Below are 25,734 nucleotides of genomic sequence, written 5' to 3' on the forward strand. Positions count from 1 at the left end.
TGCCAGGGAATGAGGATGTGTTTAATGACTGAGCCCTTATCAGGCTGGAGGAGACTTAACGGCTAATTGCTGTGATTGCCGGATCCCCTGGGTGGCAGGGGCTGCTGCTGGGCTGGAGGCGGGGCTGGAGGCCGAGGCTGGAGGCCGGGGCTGGGAGGCACCACGTGCTGCAGCGCAGGCCCAGGGGGGGTGCACTGGTCCTTGGAAGGAGCTGAAGGAGGAGTGGGTGGAGGGAGAATGGGAGGGGGGTTGTGGTGAGGATGGGATGATGAGAAGGGGGACTCAGTAGTAGTCAGCTAGCAGTCAGGCCAGAGTGCTCTTTGTCTCAGTTCTTTATCCTCTTCAGTCCTCCCCCCACGCTCACTGACGTCTCCCCTGTGCAGGTGGCCCACCCGCCAGGCTACCCTCTCTTCACCCTGCTGACCCGCCTGGCCCTGGCCCTGCTACCCTCCCTGTCTCCTGCCCACGCTGCCAACCTGCTCAGCGCCCTGATGGGGGCGGGGGCCAGCGGGGCCCTCTGCTACACCGTCTGCAGGTAGGGACCCCAGCCACTACACCGTCTGCAGGTAGGGACCCCAGCCACTACACCGTCTGCAGGTAGGGACCCCCAGCCACTACACCGTCTGCAGGTAGGGCCCCCAGCCACTACACCGTCTGCAGGTAGGGACCCCAGCCACTACACCGTCTGCAGGTAGGGACCCCAGCCACTTACACCGTCTGCAGGTAGGGACCCCAGCCACTACACCGTCTGCAGGTAGGGACCCCCAGCCACAACACCGTCTGCAGGTAGGGCCCCCAGCCACTACACCGTCTGCAGGTAGGGCCCCCAGCCACTACACCGTCTGCAGGTAGGGACCCCAGCCACAACACCGTCTGCAGGTAGGGACCCCAGCCACAACACCGTCTGCAGGTAGGGCCCCCAGCCACTACACCGTCTGCAGGTAGGGCCCCCAGCCACTACACCGTCTGCAGGTAGGGACCCCAGCCACAACACCGTCTGCAGGTAGGGACCCCAGCCACAACACCGTCTGCAGGTAGGGACCCCCAGCCACAACACCGTCTGCAGGTAGGGCCCCCAGCCACTACACCGTCTGCAGGTAGGGCCCCCCAGCCACTACCACCGTCTGCAGGTAGGGACCCCAGCCACTACACCGTCTGCAGGTAGGGACCCCAGCCACTACACCGTCTGCAGGTAGGGACCCCAGCCACTACACCGTCTGCAGGTAGGGACCCCAGCCACTACACCGTCTGCAGGTAGGGACCCCAGCCACTACACCGTCTGCAGGTAGGGACCCCAGCCACTACACCGTCTGCAGGTAGGGACCCCAGCCACAACACCGTCTGCAGGTAGGGCCCCCAGCCACTACACCGTCTGCAGGTAGGGACCCCAGCCACTACACCGTCTGCAGGTAGGGACCCCAGCCCACTACACCGTCTGCAGGTAGGGACCCCAGCCACAACACCGTCTGCAGGTAGGGCCCCCAGCCACTACACCGTCTGCAGGTAGGGCCCCCAGCCACTACACCGTCTGCAGGTAGGGACCCCAGCCACAACACCGTCTGCAGGTAGGGACCCCAGCCACAACACCGTCTGCAGGTAGGGCCCCCAGCCACTTACACCGTCTGCAGGTAGGGCCCCCAGCCACTACACCGTCTGCAGGTAGGACCCCAGCCACAACACCGTCTGCAGGTAGGGACCCCAGCCACAACACCGTCTGCAGGTAGGGACCCCAGCCACAACACCGTCTGCAGGTAGGGCCCCCAGCCACTACACCGTCTGCAGGTAGGGCCCCCAGCCACTACACCGTCTGCAGGTAGGGACCCCAGCCCACTACACCGTCTGCAGGTAGGGACCCCCAGCCACTACACCGTCTGCAGGTAGGGACCCCAGCCACTACACCGTCTGCAGGTAGGGACCCCAGCCACTACACCGTCTGCAGGTAGGGACCCCAGCCACTACACCGTCTGCAGGTAGGGACCCCAGCCACTACACCGTCTGCAGGTAGGGACCCCAGCCACAACACCGTCTGCAGGTAGGGCCCCCAGCCACTACACCGTCTGCAGGTAGGGCCCCCAGCCACTACACCGTCTGCAGGTAGGGACCCCAGCCACAACACCGTCTGCAGGTAGGGACCCCAGCCACAACACCGTCTGCAGGTAGGGACCCCAGCCACAACACCGTCTGCAGGTAGGGACCCCAGCCACAACACCGTCTGCAGGTAGGGACCCCAGCCACAACACCGTCTGCAGGTAGGGACCCCAGCCACAACACCGTCTGCAGGTAGGGCCCCAGCCACTACACCGTCTGCAGGTAGGGCCCCCAGCCACTACACCGTCTGCAGGTAGGGACCCCAGCCAAATGGACTCTGCAGACCAGAGCGTTCCTCCCTGTCTGTCACGGCTCTCATGCTGTTATTGTTTCTGGTTTTACGGTTGTTGTGTGGCCTAGCTATGTAGGCTAACTCGCTCAACTAATTATGGATGGATGAAGTTGACAGCAAATTGCTAAATTAACGACTGAAACAATGGAATACCCAGGGAAATAGGCGTCTTTCTAATCCCTAAACATTGTCCTACCACCATTCTGCATCTCCCTGCTGAAAACGTCTGTGATGTGTTTGGGTGACTGACAGTGTCCTGTCTGATCCTCTGTTCAGTATTCAGCAGCAGAACTGCTACCCTCTCTTCCACCACAAACATGTCTTGGCTGTTTACACACCAGCCACCCGGCGTGAGAGAGGAAGTGTGTGTGTCACAGTAAGTGTGTGTGTGTGTCACAGTAAGTGTGTGTGTGTGTCACAGTAAGTGTGTGTGTGTGTCACAGAAACCCCCCCCCAAACACCCAAGTGCCTGACCCCCCCTGCTGCCCAGCATGCTCCCAATCCTGACATGGCACGATTTCTAATCCCCCGCCCCCCTCCCCTCTGCCCCCCTTTCTACCTCCTGGGTCGAAGAGGAAGAGGATCACTACAGCCCCACTACCCTTCTCCCCCCCCACCACACTCAATCAGCAGCTCACGACTGTTTCACTGAGTCGTCCCACGTTTCCCTCCCTCCTCCTCGGTGTTCCTGTTGACCCCCTGGTGTACGGCGTGTTTTCCCCCTCTTCCTTTGTGTGTGTTTTTATCTCGCCAGGTCGGCTTGACTACCTTTACATCCCCCCCTCCTCTCCCTCCCCCTGTTTTGCTTACGCTGGTCGTTTCCCTCCACAAATGCTGCGTTGGTGGCAGTTCACTGTCAGGATCCTTTTCTCTTTTTTTCCCTCCTCGTCGTCGTCGTAGCTTTAAATAGCTGAGCTGTTTATGCACTGTAGCCTAGTTCGTGTTTAATTTACCGTGCCAAGCAATGAATAGTGGCATATGTAGCGGTAGGTGAGCTGTTTTGAGGCCAGGGAGGAGAGCGTGTGGCAACAGAACTGGACCTGAGAGAGCTCCCTGGGGGACGCCCGTGGGCTGGGCCCACTTCCTGTTTGCTTGGCCAGCAGTGGGTGGACTGGCAGGTGTGCTGGAGGGGGTCAGGCTACAGGTCACCCCTGCTGGAGGAGGACAGGGGCCGGGAGGAAGTTCTCTCTCTAGGAGGACTGGCCCTCGGCCCGTCCGACAGCCTCGGCCCCTGCCCTCTCTCCTCACATCTCCTCGGAGGCGGCTCTCACCAGCTGCCCTCAGGCACGAGCAGGAGAGGAGAGGATCTTAGCCGTAAACAAGTTTTCTGTGTTTACCTGTTTTGCTGCTTTTGGCCAGACATGTCCATATGGGGGAGGGTGAGGGGGGGCGGGAGGTGAGAGAATATGTAGCCGTCTGGTGATATTTGGTTCACAGTGTATGTTAACTGCTGCCCTATTTGTAATCTCCAAGGATTTAGATCTAATTTTGGATTATGGTAAAGTGAAAAGTCATGATGAGGTACCCCCCCACTGAGCTGACGAGTATGGAGGCCTGCAGGCCTGCAGCCAGAGTGCTGCAGGCCTGCAGCCAGAGTGTACAGTCACACCCTCTAAGCTGGGAAGGATGAGTGTGTAATCTATGGTTTTCAATTTGGAAAAATAAGCATAAAAGGTTTTAGTGAGGTTTAGGTGAGGGCAGCTGGGGAGGGGGGAGGTGGGGGGTGAGGTGAGGGCAGCAGGGGGAGGGGGGAGGTGGGGGGTGAGGTGAGGGCAGCAGGGGAGGGGGGAGGTGGGGGGTGAGGTGAGGGCAGCAGGGGAGGGGGAGGTGGGGGGTGAGGTGAGGTGAGGGCAGCAGGGGAGGGGGGAGGTGGGGGGGGTGAGGTGAGGGCAGCAGGGGAGGGGGGAGGGTGGGGGGGTGAGGTGAGGGCAGCAGGGGGAGGGGGGAGGTGGGGGTGAGGTGAGAGGGCAGCAGGGGAGGGGGAGGTGGGGGGGGTGAGGTGAGGGCCAGCAGGGGAGGGGGGAGGTGGGGGGTGAGGTGAGGGCAGCAGGGGAGGGGGGAGGTGGGGGGGTGAGGTGAGGCAGCAGGGGGAGGGGGGAGGTGGGGGGGGGTGAGGTGAGGGCAGCAGGGGAGAGAGGAGCCTTGTTGTCTTTAGGCTGTCAGAAACTTTCTGTTTGAAAACACTTCCCAAATGAACAATAAATGTATTTGTCTAGATATACTGCAGTGAAGTTATTACTCGGTACGCTCTGAATAAAATAAAAAAAATAAAAATTATAAATTTGAAGGCAGTTTCATCCAAACACTAAATTGCAAGACCTTGAAATTCGTCTGGAATATTCCCAACATTGCAAGCCTTTGATGTATCAATTTAAATTAGTCGGCCAGATTGCCGTGTTTAATGTGAGGGAATGTAACTTGATAGGCTTGGCCGTTTTTCCCTTCACTGTGAATTGCACAAGTTGAAAATGTAGCACTTTGCCTCTCCTTTGATTAGTCAGTTACGGCCCTGTTGGAATGATCACATGGGTTGATGGACAAATTGACGTCTTTTTATGTTTTCACACCAGGGCTTGACGAGCCTTTGAGGACTGTGGCCGTAATGTTGATAATTACCACTGACTGAATTTAAAACGTTACTGAAATACGGGTTGTTGGACCATGAATCTCTGAGGGGAATTCTGAGAATGTGTTTTCCTGGAGGAGAGATAATCCAGACAGCCTCAGTATTTTTGTGTTTCCGTCATCTCAGAGTTGATCTGCTGAAGCTCCTCTGTAACTGTGGCCACCTGAGAGAGAGAGAAATCTCTCTCTGTTCCCCAGATTACGCTGAGAGAACGGAACTGACTCGCCAGCTCTCTCGACCCTGATCTGACTGCGTAAACAGCAGCAACAACCCCAACATCAGCACTTTTGTCACTTTGTGTGATCGCTTGATTATGTAACATGGCTGCTGTGGCGACCCAAATGTGTTCCACCCCTCCCTCCCTCCTCCTTCCCCCCCTCAATCCCCCCCTTCCTCCTCCTCCTTCCCCCCTCTATCCCCCCCTTCCTCCCCCCTCCCTCCTTCCCCCCCTCTATCCCCCCCTTCCTCCCCCCTCCCTCCTTCCCCCCCTCTATCCCCCCCTTCCTCCCCCCTCCCTCCTCCCCCCTCTATCCCCCCTTCCTCCCCCCTCCTCCTTCCCCCCTCTATCCCCCCCTTCCTCCCCCCTCCCTCCTTCCCCCCCTCTATCCCCCCTTTCTTCCTCCTCCAACACACCTCTCCTCCCCCTCCTCCCCTGTCCTCCATGTTGCCCTGAAGCACACCTGTTAGGGCCTCCCTGCCGTTAGCCGGCCGGTAAGTGTGTCTCTGTGTCTGTGTGTGTCTGTGAGTGAGTGTGTGTCTGTGAATGTGTCTGTGTCTGTGAGAGTGCGTGAGTGTGTGTGTGTGTCAGTTGAACATTTGATCAGGTGTGTTTTGGACCAGCCGGCTGGATCTGTAGTCCTGTGCTCTAACCACTAAGCTATACCCAACCCCACTGTAGTGCACTGGGTACGTGTTGGCTTGACAGTAGATCTTGTCCTCAGGTTTCAGGACAGCAGACCTCCCCCCTCTCCCTCCCTCACCCCGTCTTCAGCGTGACCAATGCTTCCCTCAGGACCCATCCTGTAATACAGTTAAACAGATGTTTAATGAAGATGTTATTTCCTCATTACTGGAGACGGGATGGGGATAGGAAGAGGGAGGGCCAGATAGACGGCGGAACAGCGTAGCAGTTTAATATTCCTCTCGCCCGTGGGCCTTAGATTGTGTCTGCCTTGGACGTCAATATTACATCCCTCACCCACCACAGGAAGTCTTAATAAGACAGCAGGCAGGAAGGGGGATCAGACTCTGCAATTACAATTCAGCCGGAATTAGTTAATGGAATCTATACAGCTACATTTATATATCTGCTCCGTCTGACTAATGACTGTGTTGAAATCGCAGGAATAAAAAAAAATAAACGGCATTCTCTGAATTGCATCAACGTAAGATATTTTTGTAAATTGTTTTTTTTTCTCTCCCTTTTTTGTTGTCATTTTTGTGTGTTTGGCAGAGATTAAGATGGCATTCTGGGAGAAATAGTCATGTCAGTGGCTGCATTGTTTGAGCGGGATTGTGGTGATTAATTTTGCACGCAACTCTGAACGCTGGAGAGGCATCTCTCCTGGAGGAGACTGTCTCAGCAGGGCCCGGTTACTCCCTCTTCCTCCTCTCCTTCCCTCTCCTCCTCCTCTCCTTCCTCTTCTCTATCCTCTTGCTTCCTCTCTCCTCTCCTCTCTTCTTCTCCTCATCTTGCTCCTCTCTCTTTCTCTCCTCTCCCTCTTCTCCTATCCTCTCCTCCTCTCCTTTCCTTTCCTCTCCTCCCCTCTCTTCCTCTCCTCTCCTCTGCTGTTTCTTCTGTTACTGTTCCTCTGCCAGAGTCTAATATAACATGACCGTATCCAGAATGGAGGGAATTAAGCACAACAATAACCATCACTTTAAAGTAGAGCAATGCCTTGATTGTACTGTAATATTTGTCAAGGTTGATCCCAGATTAAACACAATCAACCCAAAGGGGTATTTCTATTTAGATGGGTAGCTCGTGCCTCATACGACTGTGTTTGTGTGCGAGCAGCACATTTGCTGTGGTCGTCTCTGCGCTTGGCTTGAAATCGATTGCTGTTGGTCTGTTTTCCCAAAGCAGCAAAACTGCAAAACGCTCACACAGTCATATTATCTGACTGTCCTCTGCGGCCAGTGTAGCCTGGCCTGGCCTGGCCTGGCTCAGCCTGGCATGCTGGTCGGGGCTAAGCCCTGGGGTTCCAGTGGAGGCCAAGTGGAGGCCTGAGCCCTTCCCCTCCTGCCTCTCCTGCCTCTACTGCCTCTACTGCCTCTCCAGCCTCTACTGCCTCTCCAGCCTCTCCAGCCTCTACTGCCTCTCCAGCCTCTACTGCCTCTCCTGCCTCTCCATTCTCTTCAGGAATGTGTGATTCCCTTCCAGCCGTTGGTCCCCCGCCCACCACGGGGTGATGGAGACCGAGGAGGGGCAGTTCTGTGATGGTGCTGCCCTGGCGTGGTCTCCTCCCCGGGGTGCTGTGTGACTGGCTCCCCTGGCCTGATCCTTTGTGCCTCAGACAGCTGGTGATGGCTGGTGTTTTGTGTTATTTTGCCCAGCGATTGGTTCTGGCAGCCGGGCGGCCTGTGTTGTACCGCTGAGGGGCTGAGAGAGGCAGGTTCTGCTTTGATCCATCCAGGGATGTCACACACTGTCCTTGTGGAGGACAAGGTGTTTGTTTGTCATAGCCTGGTCGGTATTGGACTTTGTGATTGTGTTGATTTCACCTTTGATGTTTGTTTACTTTTACCCGTGACTTTAGGACAGTTTTTATTGTTGGGGTGTAGGAGTTTATTAATGAGAAATGAAGAAATATAATATTCATTTACAAAATCTACACCAAAAAAGTTATCTTTTATGAAATGTAATTTAATCTGTTATATTCCCTTCATAGCTCAACCCATGAAACACAGCATAATTTTTTTCCCCCAGCATGCATCTCTCATTTGTAGCCGTATTTATTGAATTCCTTTGTCATGCAGTTAATTACCCTGGCGATGACACAGGGACATCCTGGGTTCCAGGATCGGTTCAGGATGAAATATTCCCATTGTTGACTTTGTTTTCCCCTGCTGTCATAGGCTGCTGCTGTGACTGAGCCACAACATTACAGCACAGGAAAACCCTGCTCTGCATTGAGCTGTGATAACAGGAAGCAGAACCACAATGCTGTCTGAGTCTTCCTCTCTTTATCTGGGGTCCCTGAGAGCAGCCCGCCAGAAGGATGAGCCTGGAGAGCGAGAGAGAGGGGGGGGGGGAGGGGAGAGGGAAGGGAAAAGGGAGGGAGAGAGAGGGGTAGAGGGATTGGGGGAGGGAGGGGTAGAGGGAGGGAGAGAGAAAGAAACGGACAGGGATGGAGAAAGGGAGAGAGAGAGGGAGAGAGAGGGGGAGAGAGAGGGGGGGAGGGAGGGGGGGAGAGAGAGGGAGAGAGAGGGAGGGGGATGGGGGGGTTGAGCCCTGCTGAACCCAGGTGGTCTGGTCAGACAGGCCGGTCATTCACACCGTGTTGTACACACAACTCTGGCCTACTACACAGTGACAGGTCCCAAAGAGGGGGACGCGTCAGCACCTCACAGGGAATAAAGGGCTCGGAACAGGAGTGTGTGTGTGTGTGTGTGTGTGATAGAGAGTCAGAGGGCCTGGTTTAATATCCCGAATTCTGTCGTGGACCCCCACTACCCCACCCCCACTACTCCTCAGCACCCCGCGCCTCCCCCCATGTCAGCCCCCCTGCTGAGCACGTGGGCTGGGGGTTAATTGCCCCACAGGGGGGTAGAACTGAGGGCGCGGGGGGTCTTCCACCCTCGCGTTTCCAGCCTTCAAGTTACAGCTAATTCCTGGAGCGGTAAAGTGAGGAAGTGGCGGCTATCTCTTCCTAAGACTGAACCCCGCCCCCCCCAAACTCCTAGACACCCATCAACCCCCCCACCCCCCCCATACACCAATCCTGCCTCTGACAGAGCACCGAGCGTAGAGAGAGCAGGGAATGGAGAGGGGGAGAAAAATGAAAGGAGAAATAGTCAGCAACCAAGTGTTCATTTTTTTTTTTCCTTCCTTTCCCTCTTCTCCCTCTCTTCTTCCCCTCTGATTTACCGTGCTTTCCTCAGAAAGCTTCATTGTTCGCCTAGCCTAAGTCTCATCAGGTCTTTTGTGGCTGACTATCACAGCGGCAGGCAGAGAGCTGGAAGTGTATAAATGGTATCATGCCTTGTGATTAATGGTGGTGCTTATGAGTCAGGTCTGATAACGGCCCTGCTCTCTACTCAATTTCAGATACCGTTAATGGAATCTGTCTTCTGCGATTGTAATGTGAGAGCGCCTAATTTGCTATGGAGCTTGAAGCTGTCACCGGCAGGGGATTGTGGGGTCATAAGGGACCTGGCAGCCGTTCGGCCCGCAGCTTGTATCTGCGGCGCTGAATAGAGCAGCTCTCTGCCTGTCAGTTAGCTGATAGGCTGATGAGCACTCTAAGCTACTGCACACAATGGTGGAAAGGGCCATACTGCCTGACTTCCCTAATTGTCGAGCCTACTCATATTTCCGAGCCAGCATGCTGAGGACTGGGCTGGTTTTTCTTCTTCCTCTCCCCCTCCTCCCCCCCCCTCTCTTCTCAACTTTTTTTTCTCTCCTTTTTCCTTCAATTCATCCTCCATCCACACACTCCCGCCCGCCCCCTTCCACTCCCCGCTCTGTTCTACTTTACTCTTCATCCTCTTCTTCTTCTTCTACTCTTCCTCGTCATTTGTCGCCTCGCTCTGTTTCACGTTCTAGGAAGTGGTGGGTCTTAGCATATGACAGATTACCCCAAGTTTGCTTCAATTACCTCAGACGAGGATGGTAGGAGGAGAGGTGGGAAAAGGAGAGGTGGATGGGAGGAGAGGATGGTAGGGAAGGAGGAGAGGAGAGGGAGGAGAGGTGGATGGGAGGAGAGGATGGTAGGGAAGGAGGAGAGGAGAGGGAGGAGAGGTGGACAAAGTGTTTGTGCAGCACATTATGTAAGCATGTGAGCATATATTCCCTAGAGGTCATCATGCTGGAGGGTCTCTGCTGGGGAGGAGAGCTAACAGGACTGGGGGTCATATAGGTGCTGGAAATCATATAGGACTTACATATTATAGGGTTGGATAGTTTATGGTCAAGAGAAGCAGGACTTCATGCTGTGTTCCCACCCAACGCGAAGAGAATTTTTCACGCGGCGAGATTACATGTAAAGTCAATGCAAACACGCAAATTCGCTCGAGTTCCACACTTTTTAACTCTTGTGCTGCCTTCGGGTCACATGACCCAAAGGTTCATAACGAACCATTGTTGTGTTTACCCAATTTTACCCAATACAAAAACAAATAAAAATAATTTTCTTTTAACCTTCGCAATGTGGGGGGTCTGAGACAGCCCAACGGTTAAAAGAAAATGCTTCACTTTGTTTTTGTATGAGGTAAAGTTGTCGCAATACGACGGTGGGTCACAATGACTGATGGGTCAGAATGACCCGAAGATAACACAAGGGTTAAATCTTTTCTTATTTTTTATTTTTTCTTTTTTTTTACTCACGCTGTGTCGCGAAAGTTGATCAATGTCGAGATGTCACTGACGTTTTAGAGGAAATGGAGGGCAAGAGTATTGTATCTGTTTGTGGGCATACTCTGCTACACCCCACTACTTCGTATTTGTTTATAATAGTCATTTTGGATGGTTCAACGGTTGGCTCCTAGCGATTCGTGAATAATTCTACCCGCGTTTGGTGTGAACACAGCTTAAGAACTCAAATGTGTATCGTACTGGTTTCAAAATGGCCATGAACTTGAACTCTTGAGCTCTACTGTTGGAATGACATGAACTGCAGCGTCACTTTTATTACAAGAAATGTATCTCTCAGTCATACTCTTATGGATGGATGTTCACCCCAGGGCCTTCCTCCTCCTCTGCCTTCACCTGCCTCCATCTCCCTCCCTCCCCCAGGTTGTCAGGCCCAGGCCCAGGAGCAGTGCTGGCTGGGGGGGTGTTCGCAGTGTCTCGGCTCAGCTGGCAGTGGTCCATGGTGGCCGAGGTCTTCTCCCTCAACAACTTCTTCGTGGGCCTCCTGTTCTCCCTGACTGCCCGCTTCCACGGCGCTGACAGCGCCCCCCAGAGGAGTAAGGTGACCCCTCACTCATCCCAGCACCACCACGAAAAGTCTTTCACTATTTCCACGTTACTGCTGAATGACTGTTCTTATTCATATTTGTTTCTTAATGTATGTATGTATTTTTTTTTATCATAATATTAATCTGATTTTGTGAGTTGTTTGCTGGTATTGACATGAGGGAAGTTTGAACTCTCATCCTGTCTTTCCCAGTTTGCCCATTGGGGGGCGCTGTGCTGTGGGCTGGCTCTGTGTAACCAGCACACCATGGTGCTGTACGTCCTGGTTATAGTCCCCTGGGTCCTGCTTCGACTCTACTCACATAAGGTAAACCAGCTCCCCCTCTGCTCACAGGGGAACCCCCCGCCCCCCCCCCCCCCCCAAGGCACCACGCCCCCCCCCCCCCCAGCCCCCCTCCCCTCTCCCCCCCCTGCTAAATGGACAGATGGATGTAAGTGAGGAGTGTTGAGGTCCAGGTGTCTGTTGCAGGAGCTGACTGTGGGAGGGCTGGCGTCCCTGGGGCTGTGCGTCCTGGTGGGGCTCCTGCCCTACGTGTACTTGCCCCTCTCCTCCCTCCTCAACACGGCTCGCTGGAGCTGGGGCGACCAGACCGCCCTCCCAGGCCTGCTCACACACCTGCTGAGGGCAGAGTACGGCACCTTCAGCCTGGTAAACACACACGCAGACACACGCAGACACACGCACACGCAGACACACACACACGCAGACACACACACACACACGCAGACACACACACACGCAGACACACGCACACACACACACGCAGACACACACACACACACACAGACCTGCTGAGGGCAGAGTACGGCACCTTCAGCCTGGTAAACACACACACACACGCAGACACACACACACACACAGACACACACACACACACGCAGACACACACACACACACGCAGACACAGATGTACCTGTATTGTCATTCGGATATGGTGTTGATTGGTTCTCTACTTGTATCCAGGCGAAGACGGATGTGCCTGTGAACCTGACCGCCATGCTGCAGTGAGTATCTGCCGCTGAAACAGTCACTTCAGCTGAAGCACCTCTTCTCCGTGTTCAGGCTTAGAGGTTTTGTGTTGTCGGGACTGTCGGCCGTCCTGCCTCGGTGCCGTACATTCAAGGTCACATTTGGGATGACAGATCCTCAGAAGGGACTGAATAGCTTCCATCTGCACACAGGTTTAAACACAGACAAGCCAATCTATTCAGAGAGAGAGGAGAGGGATAGAGAGGAGAGGAGAGAGAGATGTGGGAGAAAGAGATGGCGAAGAGAGAGAAGAGGAGAGGGAGAGGGAGAGAAGAAAGAGAGAGAGGGAGAGGAAAAGGAGGAGAGAGAGAGAGAGAGAGAGAGAGAGAGAGAGAGAGAGAGAGAGAGAGAGAGAGAGAGAGACCCTCTTCTCTCCCTTTTCTCCCTGGCAGCCTTTGTTCTTCCTCCCCTCTTCCCCATCAAAGCAGAACTGAACCTGCTTAGAGGGCCAAATCTCTGTGTTCTGTTTCTCCAGCAGTTTGAAATGATCACTCCGCTCTGGTGTTTAAGCGTGACAAGCTGTGATGACAGACACTGCAATATAGCTGGAGAGAGATGGTGTTTTCCTTCCAACACTACCCTCTCCCATCCTCTCTCCACCCCCCTCCCTCCCATCACCCCAGCTCTGATACTTCTCTCCAGCTGACGACACGGGGGATCGTGCGTCTTAAGACCCCCCACCATCACCACCCCTCTGCCCGGCCTCCGCCCACCCACCCACCCTCCCTCCACCTCCCCTCCCCCCCCCTCCCTTTCTCCCCGCTGCTTGATGGGCGAGCTCACCTCCACGCTGACGGAGAGAGACGGACATGACAGCACGTCACGCTCCAGGCGTTACACACACACACACACACACACTCACGCACACACACACTCACTGATGCAGGCACACATAGACAGTCACAGAAATATAAGCTGTCAAATACAGATGTGTATTAAGGGAGAGGCAGGGAACCTTCACTGCTGTGGGAGACTGACAGCCTCTCCACCAGGGGGCCGGGGGGCGGGGGGCCACGGGTATCTGTCAGGCCTGCTGAAGGGCGGGGGGCTCAGTCACATCAGTGTGTTTGATGGGGGACGGGAGGCCGTTGAGTAATGTGTGTCATTGAGTTTGTTTGAGGTTGGTGAGACGGTTATTATCACATTTCTTTTTGTGTGTGTGTGTGTGTGTGCTTCAGGGCTCAGCTGAACCACTGTGTAGCAGACCTGTCCCTCCCTGTCCTGGTTCTGTCTGGCTTGGGCCTTCAACTCTCCTCATGGGACAAGTAAGGCACCTCCACACATCACCGCCACATCACCACAAAACCGATCAGGTCCGATCAACGCTGATTTAAAAAAAAACACCATGTAACCCTAACCCTTCTCGCTCATGTCAAAGAGACGGTGAGAAGCGAGGGTGTGCTTGTTTGTTTTGCTGTTTTCCCCAGCATGCCTGTGTGTCCTGGTAGATGTGTGTGTCTGGAGGGAGCAGGGCTGAGAGGTTCAGTAGCTGGTTCCAGTTGTGCTCGGCTGAGCTGTGAGGTACTGCTGATAAGAGAGCAGTGTTAGGGGGCAGCAACGGGCAGGCTGGCTCTAAGGGGGGGCACTTGATGGGCAATGCCCCCCCTTCCCTCTCCCCAAATGGAATTCTGTGCCCCCCCTCCATTATGTTAGCCATGTGAGTTTGAAACCAAACGCCCCCCATCCGATTTGTTCTGGAGCCTTGGAACAGGGCTTCCCTCAGGACACTGTCCACCCCGCTCCTCTGGGGGGCACTGTGATCAACCTGGCTGCAAACACACACACTCACCCACTCCAGGCACTATTGACAACCTAGCGACATTTCAGAGAGCAAGTAGCGACTTCTGGTGAGATTTTTCTCCCCAACACTGCAACACTTGTTCATGTGTTTGTGTAAGTACTAGAATATCATATGTTCTGTGTGTGTACGACGTGTGGAAGCGTGTTTGTGTGTGTGTACTGCTGTGTGATATACTGTGTGTGTACCTAACCTCTGTGGTGCGTCCTGTTGGCCTGCAGGGGGCGCTGTGAGGTGTCCTGGTTGCTGGCCTGCATGCTGCTGCTCTACTCTCTCTTCTTCTCCTGGAGGGCCAACCTGGACATCAGCCGGCCCCTGCTGCTGGGCGTGGTGAGGCCCGCACCACCCCGGGGAGCCAGGCTGGGGACTGCGTTCTCCCGCCTAGCTAAAGGACTGTGTGGGAATGTGTGTTTGTATTTGTGCGTGTGTATATTTTTTGTGTGTGTGTGTGTGGTGTTGCCCGCAGGTTGAGCGGTTCTGGCTGCAGAGCGATGCTGTGGTGTGCGTGCTGGCAGGCCTCGGCTTGAACCGGAGCCAGCAAGGCCTGGAAAGGAGGCTGGGCGGGAGGCTGGGCGGGAGGCTGGGCGGGAGGGGCCTCTGGGGGGCCGCTGCCTGGATCCTCACCGCAGGCCTCCTGACTCGCATGGCGCTCTCCAACTACAGGTGAGCCTCGAACAACCCCCCAACAACTTCAGCGAGTGGGACGCGGGTATTAGCAAACTTGCAACAAAGCTCTCTCTCTCTCCAAATCCCACTTTTCGTTTGTTTTTCCCTGAGTCAACCCAATTTGTCTTGATGTTTTCTCCGCGCTTCGAGGCCGAGCGCTGAACTCTTCAACGTCAGTGTGTTTCCTGCCCCGGCCTCACGGTGGAGGCTGGGGAGAGGCTGGGTTAGGAGTTAGATCCCGGTGTTGAGGCTCGCGGTGAGATGCTCTCCGTGAGAGGAGGCAGATTACTGCTGCTCAGTTGTGAGGAGATCCAGACAGCCATCACACCACTGCTTTGATCAGGGGGAGAGACCAGCCGGGTGCTGTCACTCCTCTCTCACCTGACGCCCCACCATTAGATAGGCAGGCTGGGGAGGGGCAGGGGGGAGGCAGGGGGAGGGAGGGGGAGAGCTGACAACTTGCCTCAGTGCACCTGAGAAGCATGCCTGTACACACACACACACACACACACTTAGGAATGTGCACACACACAAAACACATCATACAGTCACAAGCGCTTACACTGTGTCCACACGTTTAAGCACACAGGAACAGTTCCCCGATGCACGTGTAAAAAGTCGCAGAGCTGAGCTGGTGTTGTTCCTCCCAGGGAGTGTGACCAAAGCAGGAACAGTGTGGTGGAGAGGTTCGGCCTGGAGGTCCTGGCTTCGGCTCCTCCAGACTCCATCATCCTGACCCGGGGGGACCTCCCAGGGAACACCCTGCGCTACCTGCACTACTGCCAGGCCCTCCGGCCGGACGTACGGCTGGTGGACCAGGAGGTCAGCGCTCCTTCTGCTACGCTTCCCTGTGACCAGATCTCTCTGTCTCTGTCCTTACCGCATGCAAACAAGATAACACTGTGGACTTTGTGATTTAAGTTCTTATGCTCTTATTATGAATGCATGTATTTTGTTTTGACAGTACAGAAGAAACGTTTGATATTCAGAGTGCATCATCTCCACATGTCTTTTTTGTATTTTTATTTTATTTTATTGCAGATGTTTTTATCCAAAGCGACGTACTGTGGGGGGTATTTGAACCTGGAAACCTCTTGATCTGCAGTCAAATGCTTTAACCACTAAGCTCTGCCTTTCCCCAGATGATGACGTACAGCTGGTACGTTCCCAGGTTAGGACCTCACCTCACGGGTGTTCGATTCCCCGGCCGCTGGTGGGACCTTGCCGATGACGAGGCCTTCAACCTGGAGCAGTTCCTCTCCTCCAACACACAGTGAGTCCTCGGGCGCCGGGAGGGAAGGGCACGGCTTAGTGGTTAGAGCATCTGACTTCCAGAGTTCACACAGGGTCTGCAGAGAGGGGACTGGGGAGAAGGGAGTGAGCTGTGATTGGCCGAGGATGGGGAGGATGGGAGATGATGAGGTCGAGACGTGAGTGTGGCTACAGTGATGAGTCAGCAGGGAGGAGATAAGCCTGGAGACCTATTAGAGGGAGATAGTGTCTTGATGAGGTGCAGGAGGGGGGGGGGGGGGGCGAGCTGCATGCCTGAGTGCTGTCCGCTCTCTGTGGGAACCAGCCGTCTGGAAACACCAGGCCCACTAGGGGGCAGTGTTTGCTTGGCCAACGTGAGTGTCTTTCAGAGGGGCAACTCGGACCAGTGAGATTAACCCTCAGGGCAGAGCACTGGAGATCAGGCTGGAAACTAACCGAAAGGTGTGTGTGTGTGTGAGAGTGCACAGTTACCTGCAGTCACCTGCGGTGAGAGTGAGGGGTGTTGAAGGGGAGATCGTTGGGAGGGCTCCCTCCAGGGGGGTGCTGCGGGTCTGTGCTGTGTGTGTCTGCAGCAGGTCTGTGCTGTGTGTGTGCAGGAGGTCTGTGCTGTGTGTGTGCAGGAGGTCTGTGCTGTGTGTGTGCAGGAGGTCTGTGCTGTGTGTGTGCAGGAGGTCTGTGCTGTGTGTGTGCAGGAGGTCTGTGCTGTGTGTGTGCAGGAGGTCTGTGCTGTGTGTGTGTGTGCAGGAGGTCTGTGCTGTGTGTGTGTGTGCAGGAGGTCTGTGCTGTGTGTGTGCAGGAGGTCTGTGCTGTGTGTGTGTGTGCAGGAGGTCTGTGCTGTGTGTGTGTGTGCAGGAGGTCTGTGCTGTGTGTGTGTGTGCAGGAGGTCTGTGCTGTGTGTGTGCAGGAGGTCTGTGCTGTGTGTGTGCAGGAGGTCTGTGCTGTGTGTGTGTGTGCAGGAGGTCTGTGCTGTGTGTGTGTGTGCAGGAGGTCTGTGCTGTGTGTGTGCAGGAGGTCTGTGCTGTGTGTGTGCAGGAGGTCTGTGCTGTGTGTGTGCAGGAGGTCTGTGCTGTGTGTGTGCAGGAGGTCTGTGCTGTGTGTGTGCAGGAGGTCTGTGCTGTGTGTGTGTGTGTGCAGCAGGTCTGTGCTGTGTGTGTCTGCAGCAGGTCTGTGCTGTGTGTGTCTGCAGCAGGTCTGTGCTGTGTGTGTCTGCAGCAGGTCTGTGCTGTGTGTGTCTGCAGCAGGTCTGTGCTGTGTGTGTCTGCAGCAGGTCTGTGCTGTGTGTGTCTGCAGCTGGTCTGTGCTGTGTGTGTCTGCAGCAGGTCTGTGCTGTGTGTGTCTGCAGCAGGTCTGTGCTGTGTGTGTCTGCAGCAGGTCTGTGCTGTGTGTGTCTGCAGCAGGTCTGTTCTGTGTGTGTCTGCAGCAGGTCTGTGCTGTGTGTGTCTGCAGCAGGTCTGTTCTGTGTGTGTCTGCAGCAGGTCTGTTCTGTGTGTGTCTGCAGCAGGTCTGTGCTGTGTGTGTCTGCAGCAGGTCTGTGCTGTGTGTGTCTGCAGCAGGTCTGTGCTGTGTGTGTCTGCAGCAGGTCTGTGCTGTGTGTGTCTGCAGCAGGTCTGTTCTGTGTGTGTGCAGGAGGCCTGTGCTGGCCTGCATCGGGCTGCCTGAAGGGGACCGCAGCTGGGAGAGGAGCTTCTCCCGCTGGCCCCTGGGTGTGTGTGACCACCTGGTTCCCTCCCGGCAGCACCTCCGCCCGGAGGACTGGGCCCGCCGCACACGCAACCTCTACAACTGGAGCGAGCCTCACAACAGGTACACACACTTATACACACACATTTATACTCTTACAAACACAGATATATATACATACACACACACACATTTATATACACACACATTCACTCACACATATATACACGTGTACATATTTACACACACACGTTTGTCAGTAGCTGGACAAGAGTCGAGGAATCTCCTTCTCTGCTTCCTGTCTCCGGGCTTTTCTCCTTGTGGAGATGCCCTGTGTGTTACTGACATGACAAACATGATTAAGTCCAGCTGCATTTGAAGTCAGTAAGCTGTACAGCCAGGCATCCTACTCTTATACTGACATACAGACCTAACTCTGCGCTCATCCATCCTCTCTGCCCTCATCCATCCTCTCAGCCCTCATCCATCCTCTCTGCGCTCATCCATCCTCTCTGCCCTCATCCATCCTCTCTGCCCTCATCCATCCTCTCTGCGCTCATCCATCCTCTGCTCTCATCGCTCATCCATCCTCTCTGCTCTCATCCATCCTCTCTGCCCTCATCCCTCTCTGCGCTCATCCATCCTCTCTGCGCTCATCCATCCTCTCTGCCCTCATCCATCCTCTGCGCTCATCCATCCTCTCTGCGCTCATCCATCCTCTCTGCTCTCATCCATCCTCTCTGCTCTCATCCATCCTCTCTGCTCTCTTCTCTCTGCTCTCATCCATCTCTCCAGCCTGTGTTCTCTGCCCGGGCTTCACTATCTCCTCCTCCTGCTCCTCCTCCTGCTCCTCCTCCTCCTCCTCCACTTCTCAGATCCATTCCAGCTCCTTCGGAATGAGACCCGAGCAAGACATTAGGGCCCTCAGCAGTTAGAAATGAGACTGAAGATGAAACATAATGAGTTTCTCATTGCGTTTTGTCAATAAGTGTGTCAAAAGTGGAATTAGTCAAAGCTCCATATTCTGTTGCTGTTGCCAGCAGCCTCTCATTCACTCAGATAATCACAGCTGAATACTGTGACATTATTTCCCCTTGCCCTCACTACAAGCGTGGCCGTTCATGCCCACGAGCCAAATATTAGCTCGGAAACCCCGCTAAAATATTCTTTTGAAGAAGAGGTCAAGTGTTTAAAGGCAAGCCCGACTGAGGGAGATGGGAGACTTGGCTCATTCCATGTCTAATGTGCAACCTAGCATTGTTGCTCGCCCGTCAAGTGTTTAGACACAGTAAAGACGAATATCAATGAATGTAAGTATGTATCGGTTTTCATGTATGTAAATATTGATCTAAATGTATATATATATATATATATATATATATATATACTAAATAAAGGGGTTTGTTTTGCAGTTTCCATCCTGGGTCCTGGGAGCAAGTAGCCAATGAGGAGATGTGGCAGGCCAGGTATAGTACAGGCCAGAGTACATCAAAAACCTCAACTCACATCTGCAGCATCTCTATAACCAGCCTCGTGTGGTAGACCATCCACACACAACCAGCCTCGTGTGGTAGACCATCCACACACAACCAGCCTCGTGTGGTAGACCATCCACACACAACCAGCCTCGTGTGGTAGACCATCCACACACAACCAGCCTCGTGTGGTAGACCATCCACACACAACCAGCCTCGTGTGGTAGACCATCCACACACAACCAGCCTCGTGTGGTAGACCATCCACACACAACCAGCCTCGTGTGGTAGACCATCCACACACAACCAGCCTCGTGTGGTAGACCATCCACACACAACCAGCCTCGTGTGGTAGACCATCCACACACAACCAGCCTCGTGTGATAGACCATCCACACACAACCAGCCTCGTGTGGTAGACCATCCACACACAACCAGCCTCGTGTGGTAGACCATCCACACACAACCAGCCTCGTGTGGTAGACCATCCACACACAACCAGCCTCGTGTGGTAGACCATCCACACACAACCAGCCTCGTGTGGTAGACCATCCACACACAACCAGCCTCGTGTGGTAGACCATCCACACACAACCAGCCTCGTGTGGTAGACCATCCACACACAACCAGCCTCGTGTGGTAGACCATCCACACACAACCAGCCTCGTGTGATAGACCATCCACACACAACCAGCCTCGTGTGGTAGACCATCCACACACAACCAGCCTCGTGTGGTAGACCATCCACACACAACCAGCCTTGTGTGGTAGACCATCCACACACAACCAGCCTTGTGTGGTAGACCATCCACACACAACCAGCCTCGTGTGATAGACCATCCACACACAACCAGCCTCGTGTGGTAGACCATCCACACACAACCAGCCTCGTGTGGTAGACCATCCACACACAACCAGCCTCGTGTGGTAGACCATCCACACACAACCAGCCTTGTGTGATAGACCATCCACACACAACCAGCCTTGTGTGGTAGACCATCCACACACAACCAGCCTCGTGTGATAGACCATCCACACACAACCAGCCTCGTGTGATAGACCATCCACACACAACCAGCCTTGTGTGGTAGACCATCCACACACAACCAGCCTTGTGTGGTAGACCATCCACACACAACCAGCCTCGTGTGGTAGACCATCCACACACAACCAGCCTCGTGTGGTAGACCATCCACACACAACCAGCCTTGTGTGGTAGACCATCCACACACAACCAGCCTCGTGTGGTAGACCATCCACACACAACCAGCCTCGTGTGGTAGACCATCCACACACAACCAGCCTCGTGTGATAGACCATCCACACACAACCAGCCTCGTGTGGTAGACCATCCACACACAACCAGCCTCGTGTGGTAGACCATCCACACACAACCAGCCTCGTGTGGTAGACCATCCACACACAACCAGCCTCGTGTGGTAGACCATCCACACACAACCAGCCTCGTGTGGTAGACCATCCACACACAACCAGCCTCGTGTGGTAGACCATCCACACACAACCAGCCTCGTGTGGTAGACCATCCACACACAACCAGCCTCGTGTGGTAGACCATCCACACACAACCAGCCTCGTGTGGTAGACCATCCACACACACGTTCTGGTTCTCCTGGTTCGTCCAGCGCTCAGCCCCCGCTGCCTGTGTGTTTGTTTCAGGATGAAGACGGCGTTCTTCCTGTTCGACGTGGCGGAGGGGGTGCAGGGGGAGATGCAGGCTCTGCTGTTTGAGCTCTCCTACACTGTGAGTGTCCCCGACGCTGCCGAGCAGGATCACTGACCTTATCATACAGGGAGCAACACAAAAGCCTTCATCTCAACACCAACAACAATGGTCCTTGTAATTGTTATTGATAAGATCTGTGTGTGTGTGTGTGTGTGTGTGATTGACAGCTGTATAAGGAGATAGTGGAGGCCTATGAGGACTATCCCTCTAACTGGGATAAGAACCTGGGGCTGGCCTGTGAGCGGCTGCTTCGGTCTGGTGGGCGGGGCCACAGCCCGGACGCCCTGCTGACCTGCAGCCTGCAGCACTTCAGACTGTACCTGCAGAAGGAGCCCTCAGACCTGCAGGCACCCGCCATCCACACTGCCATCACACACCTGCTCCAGGAGAGAGACCGTCTGAGGGCCACATCCCGCCCGTGAGGCCAGGGGGGTCCAGCCAGGGCAGAGGCAGGGGGAGGCTGGGGCAGAGGCATGGCAGGGGGGGAGGCAGGTCTCTTCAGACAAGGTGACAGCACAGAGCCCTGGACATGGATGAGATTCTTCTGTCACAACTGGAAACGTTCTTCGGGTCACCCAGACCTTTTTTGGTACTCATGACACTATTGGTGGTTCCCACGGAGACGGGACTCTGCTTTTACAGCCCGGTGTGATCTGAATCGACCTGTTCATTTCTCCTCAGAAACACTCACTTCCTTTCATTCGCTCAGTCAGTCTTATCTCTGCACCCCTCCCCTCAGAAACACTCTTTTCACTTTCCTGTTGTTCGCTCGCTCAATCAGTGTATCTCTGGATCTCTCTCTCCCTGGCTGTCTGGCTGTCTGGCGTCTCACGTGGTGATCATGTGGCCTCCAGCCGCCCCCCTCCTGTCCTCCTCACAGGAGAACGGCAGGGGCTGGGATTGAGGGAAACCCAATTCGGGGGCAGAAATGAGGGATTAGAGCGTCCGCTTAATCTGGGACAGACTTGTGCAACGCTGCCACAGGCTCTGTACCCAACCCTGGCCACCAGCCACCCTCCATCCAGCTCTCCCTCTACATCCATCTTTCTTTCCATCCATCTATCTTTATCCATCAATCTTTCATCCATCCATCTTTCTATCTATCCATCCCTGATGGTCCTTTAAACATTAAAAACTAATGGAGCTTTCCCCTCCTTCCTTACAGCAGTGCTATAATCCCTCGTGGATTTAAATGAAATATGAAATGTCACAATGCCAGAAACCCTTTTAGAGAGGTGTGTGTGTGTGTGTTAGGGCTTGGGTGCTCTCCCTCTCTCTCTCTCTCTCTCTCTCACACACACACACACACACACACACACACACACACACTGCACGGTGGAATGCTTTGCTTTCATGTCCAGGAAAGCGGTCCCTAGCGACACAGAGTCACGCATCCATTCAGAGAAAAACAAACGCAAGCATGCAAGAACCTCAAGCAGAGGACAGGCCCCTGAACAGACCCCGATACACGGTGTGTGTGTGTGTGTAGCAGAGGACAGGCCCCTGAACAGACCCCGATACACGGTGTGTGTGTGGAGGGGGAACCACAGGAAGGAACCACATCTTTAGATGTTAGACTTCTCTTCTACTCCTCCTTCTAACCCTTTCGTCCTTTCCATTGTCAGTAAACCTACGTTTGGCTAAAACCTTTGTTTACCACTGGATATCTATGAAAGAGCATGTGGCATTTGGGCACCTTGCGTGTGTATCAAGGTCCTGTCTCTAGGGTCTCTGCTGCCTCCCAGACCAGGCCGATGTGGTGTCTTCTCACTGCTGATGGTTGAGAGAGCGATGCAGAGCTGAGGATGCTGTGGTGTCGGCTCTATGTATGAGGATTTTTCTCTCCCGTAAAAGAAAGTGTTACTGCTTTCTGAAAATTTAAATACTGTAATAAATATTCCTCTTTTTCTGTAAAAATGTTCCTGCCTATTTTCTTAGTTTTGTGCTGGAGTTTTTAAAATGGTCTTTCCTACATTTCTTCTTCAAAAAATATATTTCTCATGTTTACCACCTTTGGGTTAGTTTGGGTGTTTTATTTTACGTCATCATTCGACTTTTCCTCTCACCTCACCATGTCCTCTGTCTTCACTTTAATCTGTCCTACTCTCTCTCTCTTCCTCTCTCTCTTTCATCCCCCTGTCTCCCCCATCCCCTCCTCCCTCGTCTCCCCTGTCTCCGAGAGGCAGTTGCCCACCCCAAATCAGCAAGCTGCTGAGGATTGTGGGAACCCATGGAATCGCCGTGACCATGGATGCAGGCAGGGTGCCACGGCAACGCTGGAATGTGGGGCGTCTGAGGAGATAAGAGCTGTGAGCCCAGCCAGGGAGGGGAGGGAGGGTGAAGGGGGAAAGAGGCAGAGAGAGGGTGAGACAGAGACAGAGAGAGACGACACTATGAACAGCCAGAGAAAGAGAATAGCGACAGAGGGAGAGAATGGAGGAGGGAGGGGGGGGGGGAGAGGGGGGGGGGCGGTGCAGCACACTGGAGATGGGAAGCCAGCCTTATTCCTCTTTGCATTTCATTTACATCCCTGGCCGTATCGACCAATCGGATTGGGAGCAAAGCCCAGGGCTTAGGAGGGGAATAAAAAGACAAAATGCCGTTGCTGCTCTCATCCCTCCCTGATAATACCCTTCTGTTTTTCTTTTCTCTTTCCCTCCCGTCTATAAGTAGATACTGTCCGAAATGCCAGCGGAAAAGCGACACCTCTGCTTGCTGTGTATCTCAGATAGACCGAACGAGAGCAGGGGCTGAAAAGACAGCTTTAGCAGCTGGGCCTATCTCCACTCCTCTCCACTACACTCCGCCTGCTTGGCTACGTGGAGAGAAGCTGGGGTGGGGAGGGGGGGGGGGTTGGTGGTGGTGGGGGGGGGGCAAGGGGGAGGTGTTGGTTAGTGTTTGGAAAGAGAACAGGGGGTGGGAGAGCCATGATCTACAGAGCTGGCCACAGATTTCGCAGCATCTTCCACTCTGGAGAAACCTCCCCTCAGATCCGTTTCCTAAGCAGGGAAACCTGTTTCAAGGGTGTTTGTGCCGCGCCACCCATCTCTGATCGCTGCCAACGCCCGCAACCCAACTTCACACCTTGTATTTTTAGCTTGGGATTGCGCTAGTTATTCTTCTCTACTTGAAGGTTATTTACAATGCAGACTTTTTGTTGTTGTTGTCCTGAGGCCTGTTCCATAAAGCGAGTTTACCGAATAAGCCAGACTTGTGTCAGTCGGACTCATTTCTAGTTCATTCGGTTCCATAAAGCTAGCTCAACGTAGTTCAAACTCGGTTACTATGGCAACTTAGACTGCGAAACTAGTTTGGTCCGGGGCAGGCTAACTGTCAGGCTTAGCGTGACTTGGTGCTTAACCAGACCTTCCTGTAACACTGAACCAACGGGAAAACGATGATTTATTGTCATTTTCTTATTCTCATCAGTTCAATATGTTCAACATTGATAGAAAATCAACTTAAATAGCCTACATAGGCTACTACATTTAGCCTAATGCATTAAACGATGATGAACAATGATTTGATACACGCCATGTTAAACGTGGCCTATGGCTAGCCTAGTTTGTGATTTCAAATGTTTAGGCATCAGGGATAGGCCTATCTCAATCTAAATTATCAGAGTATAATTATCATAGCTATATAGTTGTTAACAGTAGTCTACAATTGCAAAACAAACCTCAATCCATAGGCTACATCTATAGGCCTATCCTCCATTTTCCCGACACAACCATGTTAAAAAGTTAGGCTAGCCTACTGGGTAATGTATTGATTAATAGTAGGTTATTTAAAACAATGGCAAAAAAGTAAATTTACATGTGTTTAGAGGGTGTCTGTTTTTTAATCAACGAAGTAAAGGTCTAAAAAAGGACCTCGACCTACGTAGCCTATCGTTCACGTCAATCATGGCGTGTCGTTTCATTTTGATAAAGCGGTGGATGAGGGAGCTGTCATAGTAGGCTACAAGGCTTAAAGGGAACGTTCTTTCTGGAAGAAGTCACGTGGCCGTGTGCATTGCTTTTGCCGTGGTGGATTGTATGATCCATGTTTTACCTCTCGGGCTGTTTAAGAATAGGGTGCACGCGCAATTAGCTTGACTACTTAAATCTGACTTGAATTAGTAGGACTGCGTGAGCTGAAATTGGCCTTTATGGAACCGCTTTAGCACCGCTTGACTTGTTAAGCTAATTCAAGTCTGGTTTGGGACTTCAAGTCCAACTTATTTGAGCGGCCTTTATGGAACAGGCCCCTGGTGGCTTAGGGTTCCAGTGCTGTGTTTACAAACACATCCTTGTATATTGAGTTCTCTGAGGCCTGTTGTACTTCATGGGGGTTGGCTAAGTGTGAACGGCCTTTAGTTTCACATTAGCTTGATGAGTGCATCTCAGTGTGAGGCAGCCATTGTTTGGAAAAGTGCTGAGTAAGTACAATACCTTTAGCATGTTGACTGGGTTTCTCTGTTTGAACAGGTGATTTAGTGTTCTCCCTGTTGTGTTATGTTTGTTTGTCTTGTGTTTGGTCGGAACCTGGTCCTGGAAGTGTTTCTCCTGTCTAGATGCAGTGTGTTATTGTGGTGAGGTCTGTGTTATTGTGGTGAGGTCTGTGTTGTGTGGAGTGCAGGGTCCAGTGTGTTGTGTTTGTTGTTGATCTACAGCTTATGTTGAGGGGGATGGTTGTCGGTCCGATGAGAGACCGGCAACAGAGCACTGAGACGTCAAGAGAGCCCTCCACTGTTCACCACCAGACGCCTGGAGAAGATAAAGCCGACCCTGGACCCTGTGAGATCCCCCAGCCTTCACCCTTCTAATAAAACCCCTCCACAATAGAGGCTGAGGAGGGAGGGATTAGAGGTCAGGGGCTGGAGGATTTTTGGTCATCTCCATTTTCCAGGATCCATCTTGAACCTTTTTCTAATCTCCCAGCC

General features: G+C 53.6%; 1 protein-coding gene across 1 annotated transcript in view; it reads left to right on the forward strand.

Moving 5' to 3' along the window:
• The window catches only part of tmem260 (transmembrane protein 260), a 32,107-nt gene extending 9,380 nt beyond the window's left edge, over positions 1-22,727 (forward strand). Inside the window, exons 4-17 of the mRNA XM_062470098.1 lie at positions 384-535; positions 10,963-11,140; positions 11,339-11,452; positions 11,615-11,794; positions 12,110-12,150; positions 13,354-13,440; positions 14,195-14,303; positions 14,440-14,636; positions 15,290-15,461; positions 15,782-15,912; positions 17,538-17,714; positions 19,004-19,057; positions 20,744-20,828; positions 20,978-22,727. Coding sequence (XP_062326082.1) covers positions 384-535; positions 10,963-11,140; positions 11,339-11,452; positions 11,615-11,794; positions 12,110-12,150; positions 13,354-13,440; positions 14,195-14,303; positions 14,440-14,636; positions 15,290-15,461; positions 15,782-15,912; positions 17,538-17,714; positions 19,004-19,057; positions 20,744-20,828; positions 20,978-21,232 — 1,932 coding nt within the window. The 3' untranslated portion in view covers positions 21,233-22,727. The remainder of the gene's footprint in view (positions 1-383; positions 536-10,962; positions 11,141-11,338; positions 11,453-11,614; positions 11,795-12,109; positions 12,151-13,353; positions 13,441-14,194; positions 14,304-14,439; positions 14,637-15,289; positions 15,462-15,781; positions 15,913-17,537; positions 17,715-19,003; positions 19,058-20,743; positions 20,829-20,977) is intronic.
• Positions 22,728-25,734: the final 3,007 nt, after the last annotated feature.

Source organism: Osmerus eperlanus, chromosome 9 (genome assembly GCF_963692335.1).
Source record: "Osmerus eperlanus chromosome 9, fOsmEpe2.1, whole genome shotgun sequence".
Classification (NCBI taxonomy): Eukaryota; Metazoa; Chordata; class Actinopteri; order Osmeriformes; family Osmeridae; genus Osmerus; species Osmerus eperlanus.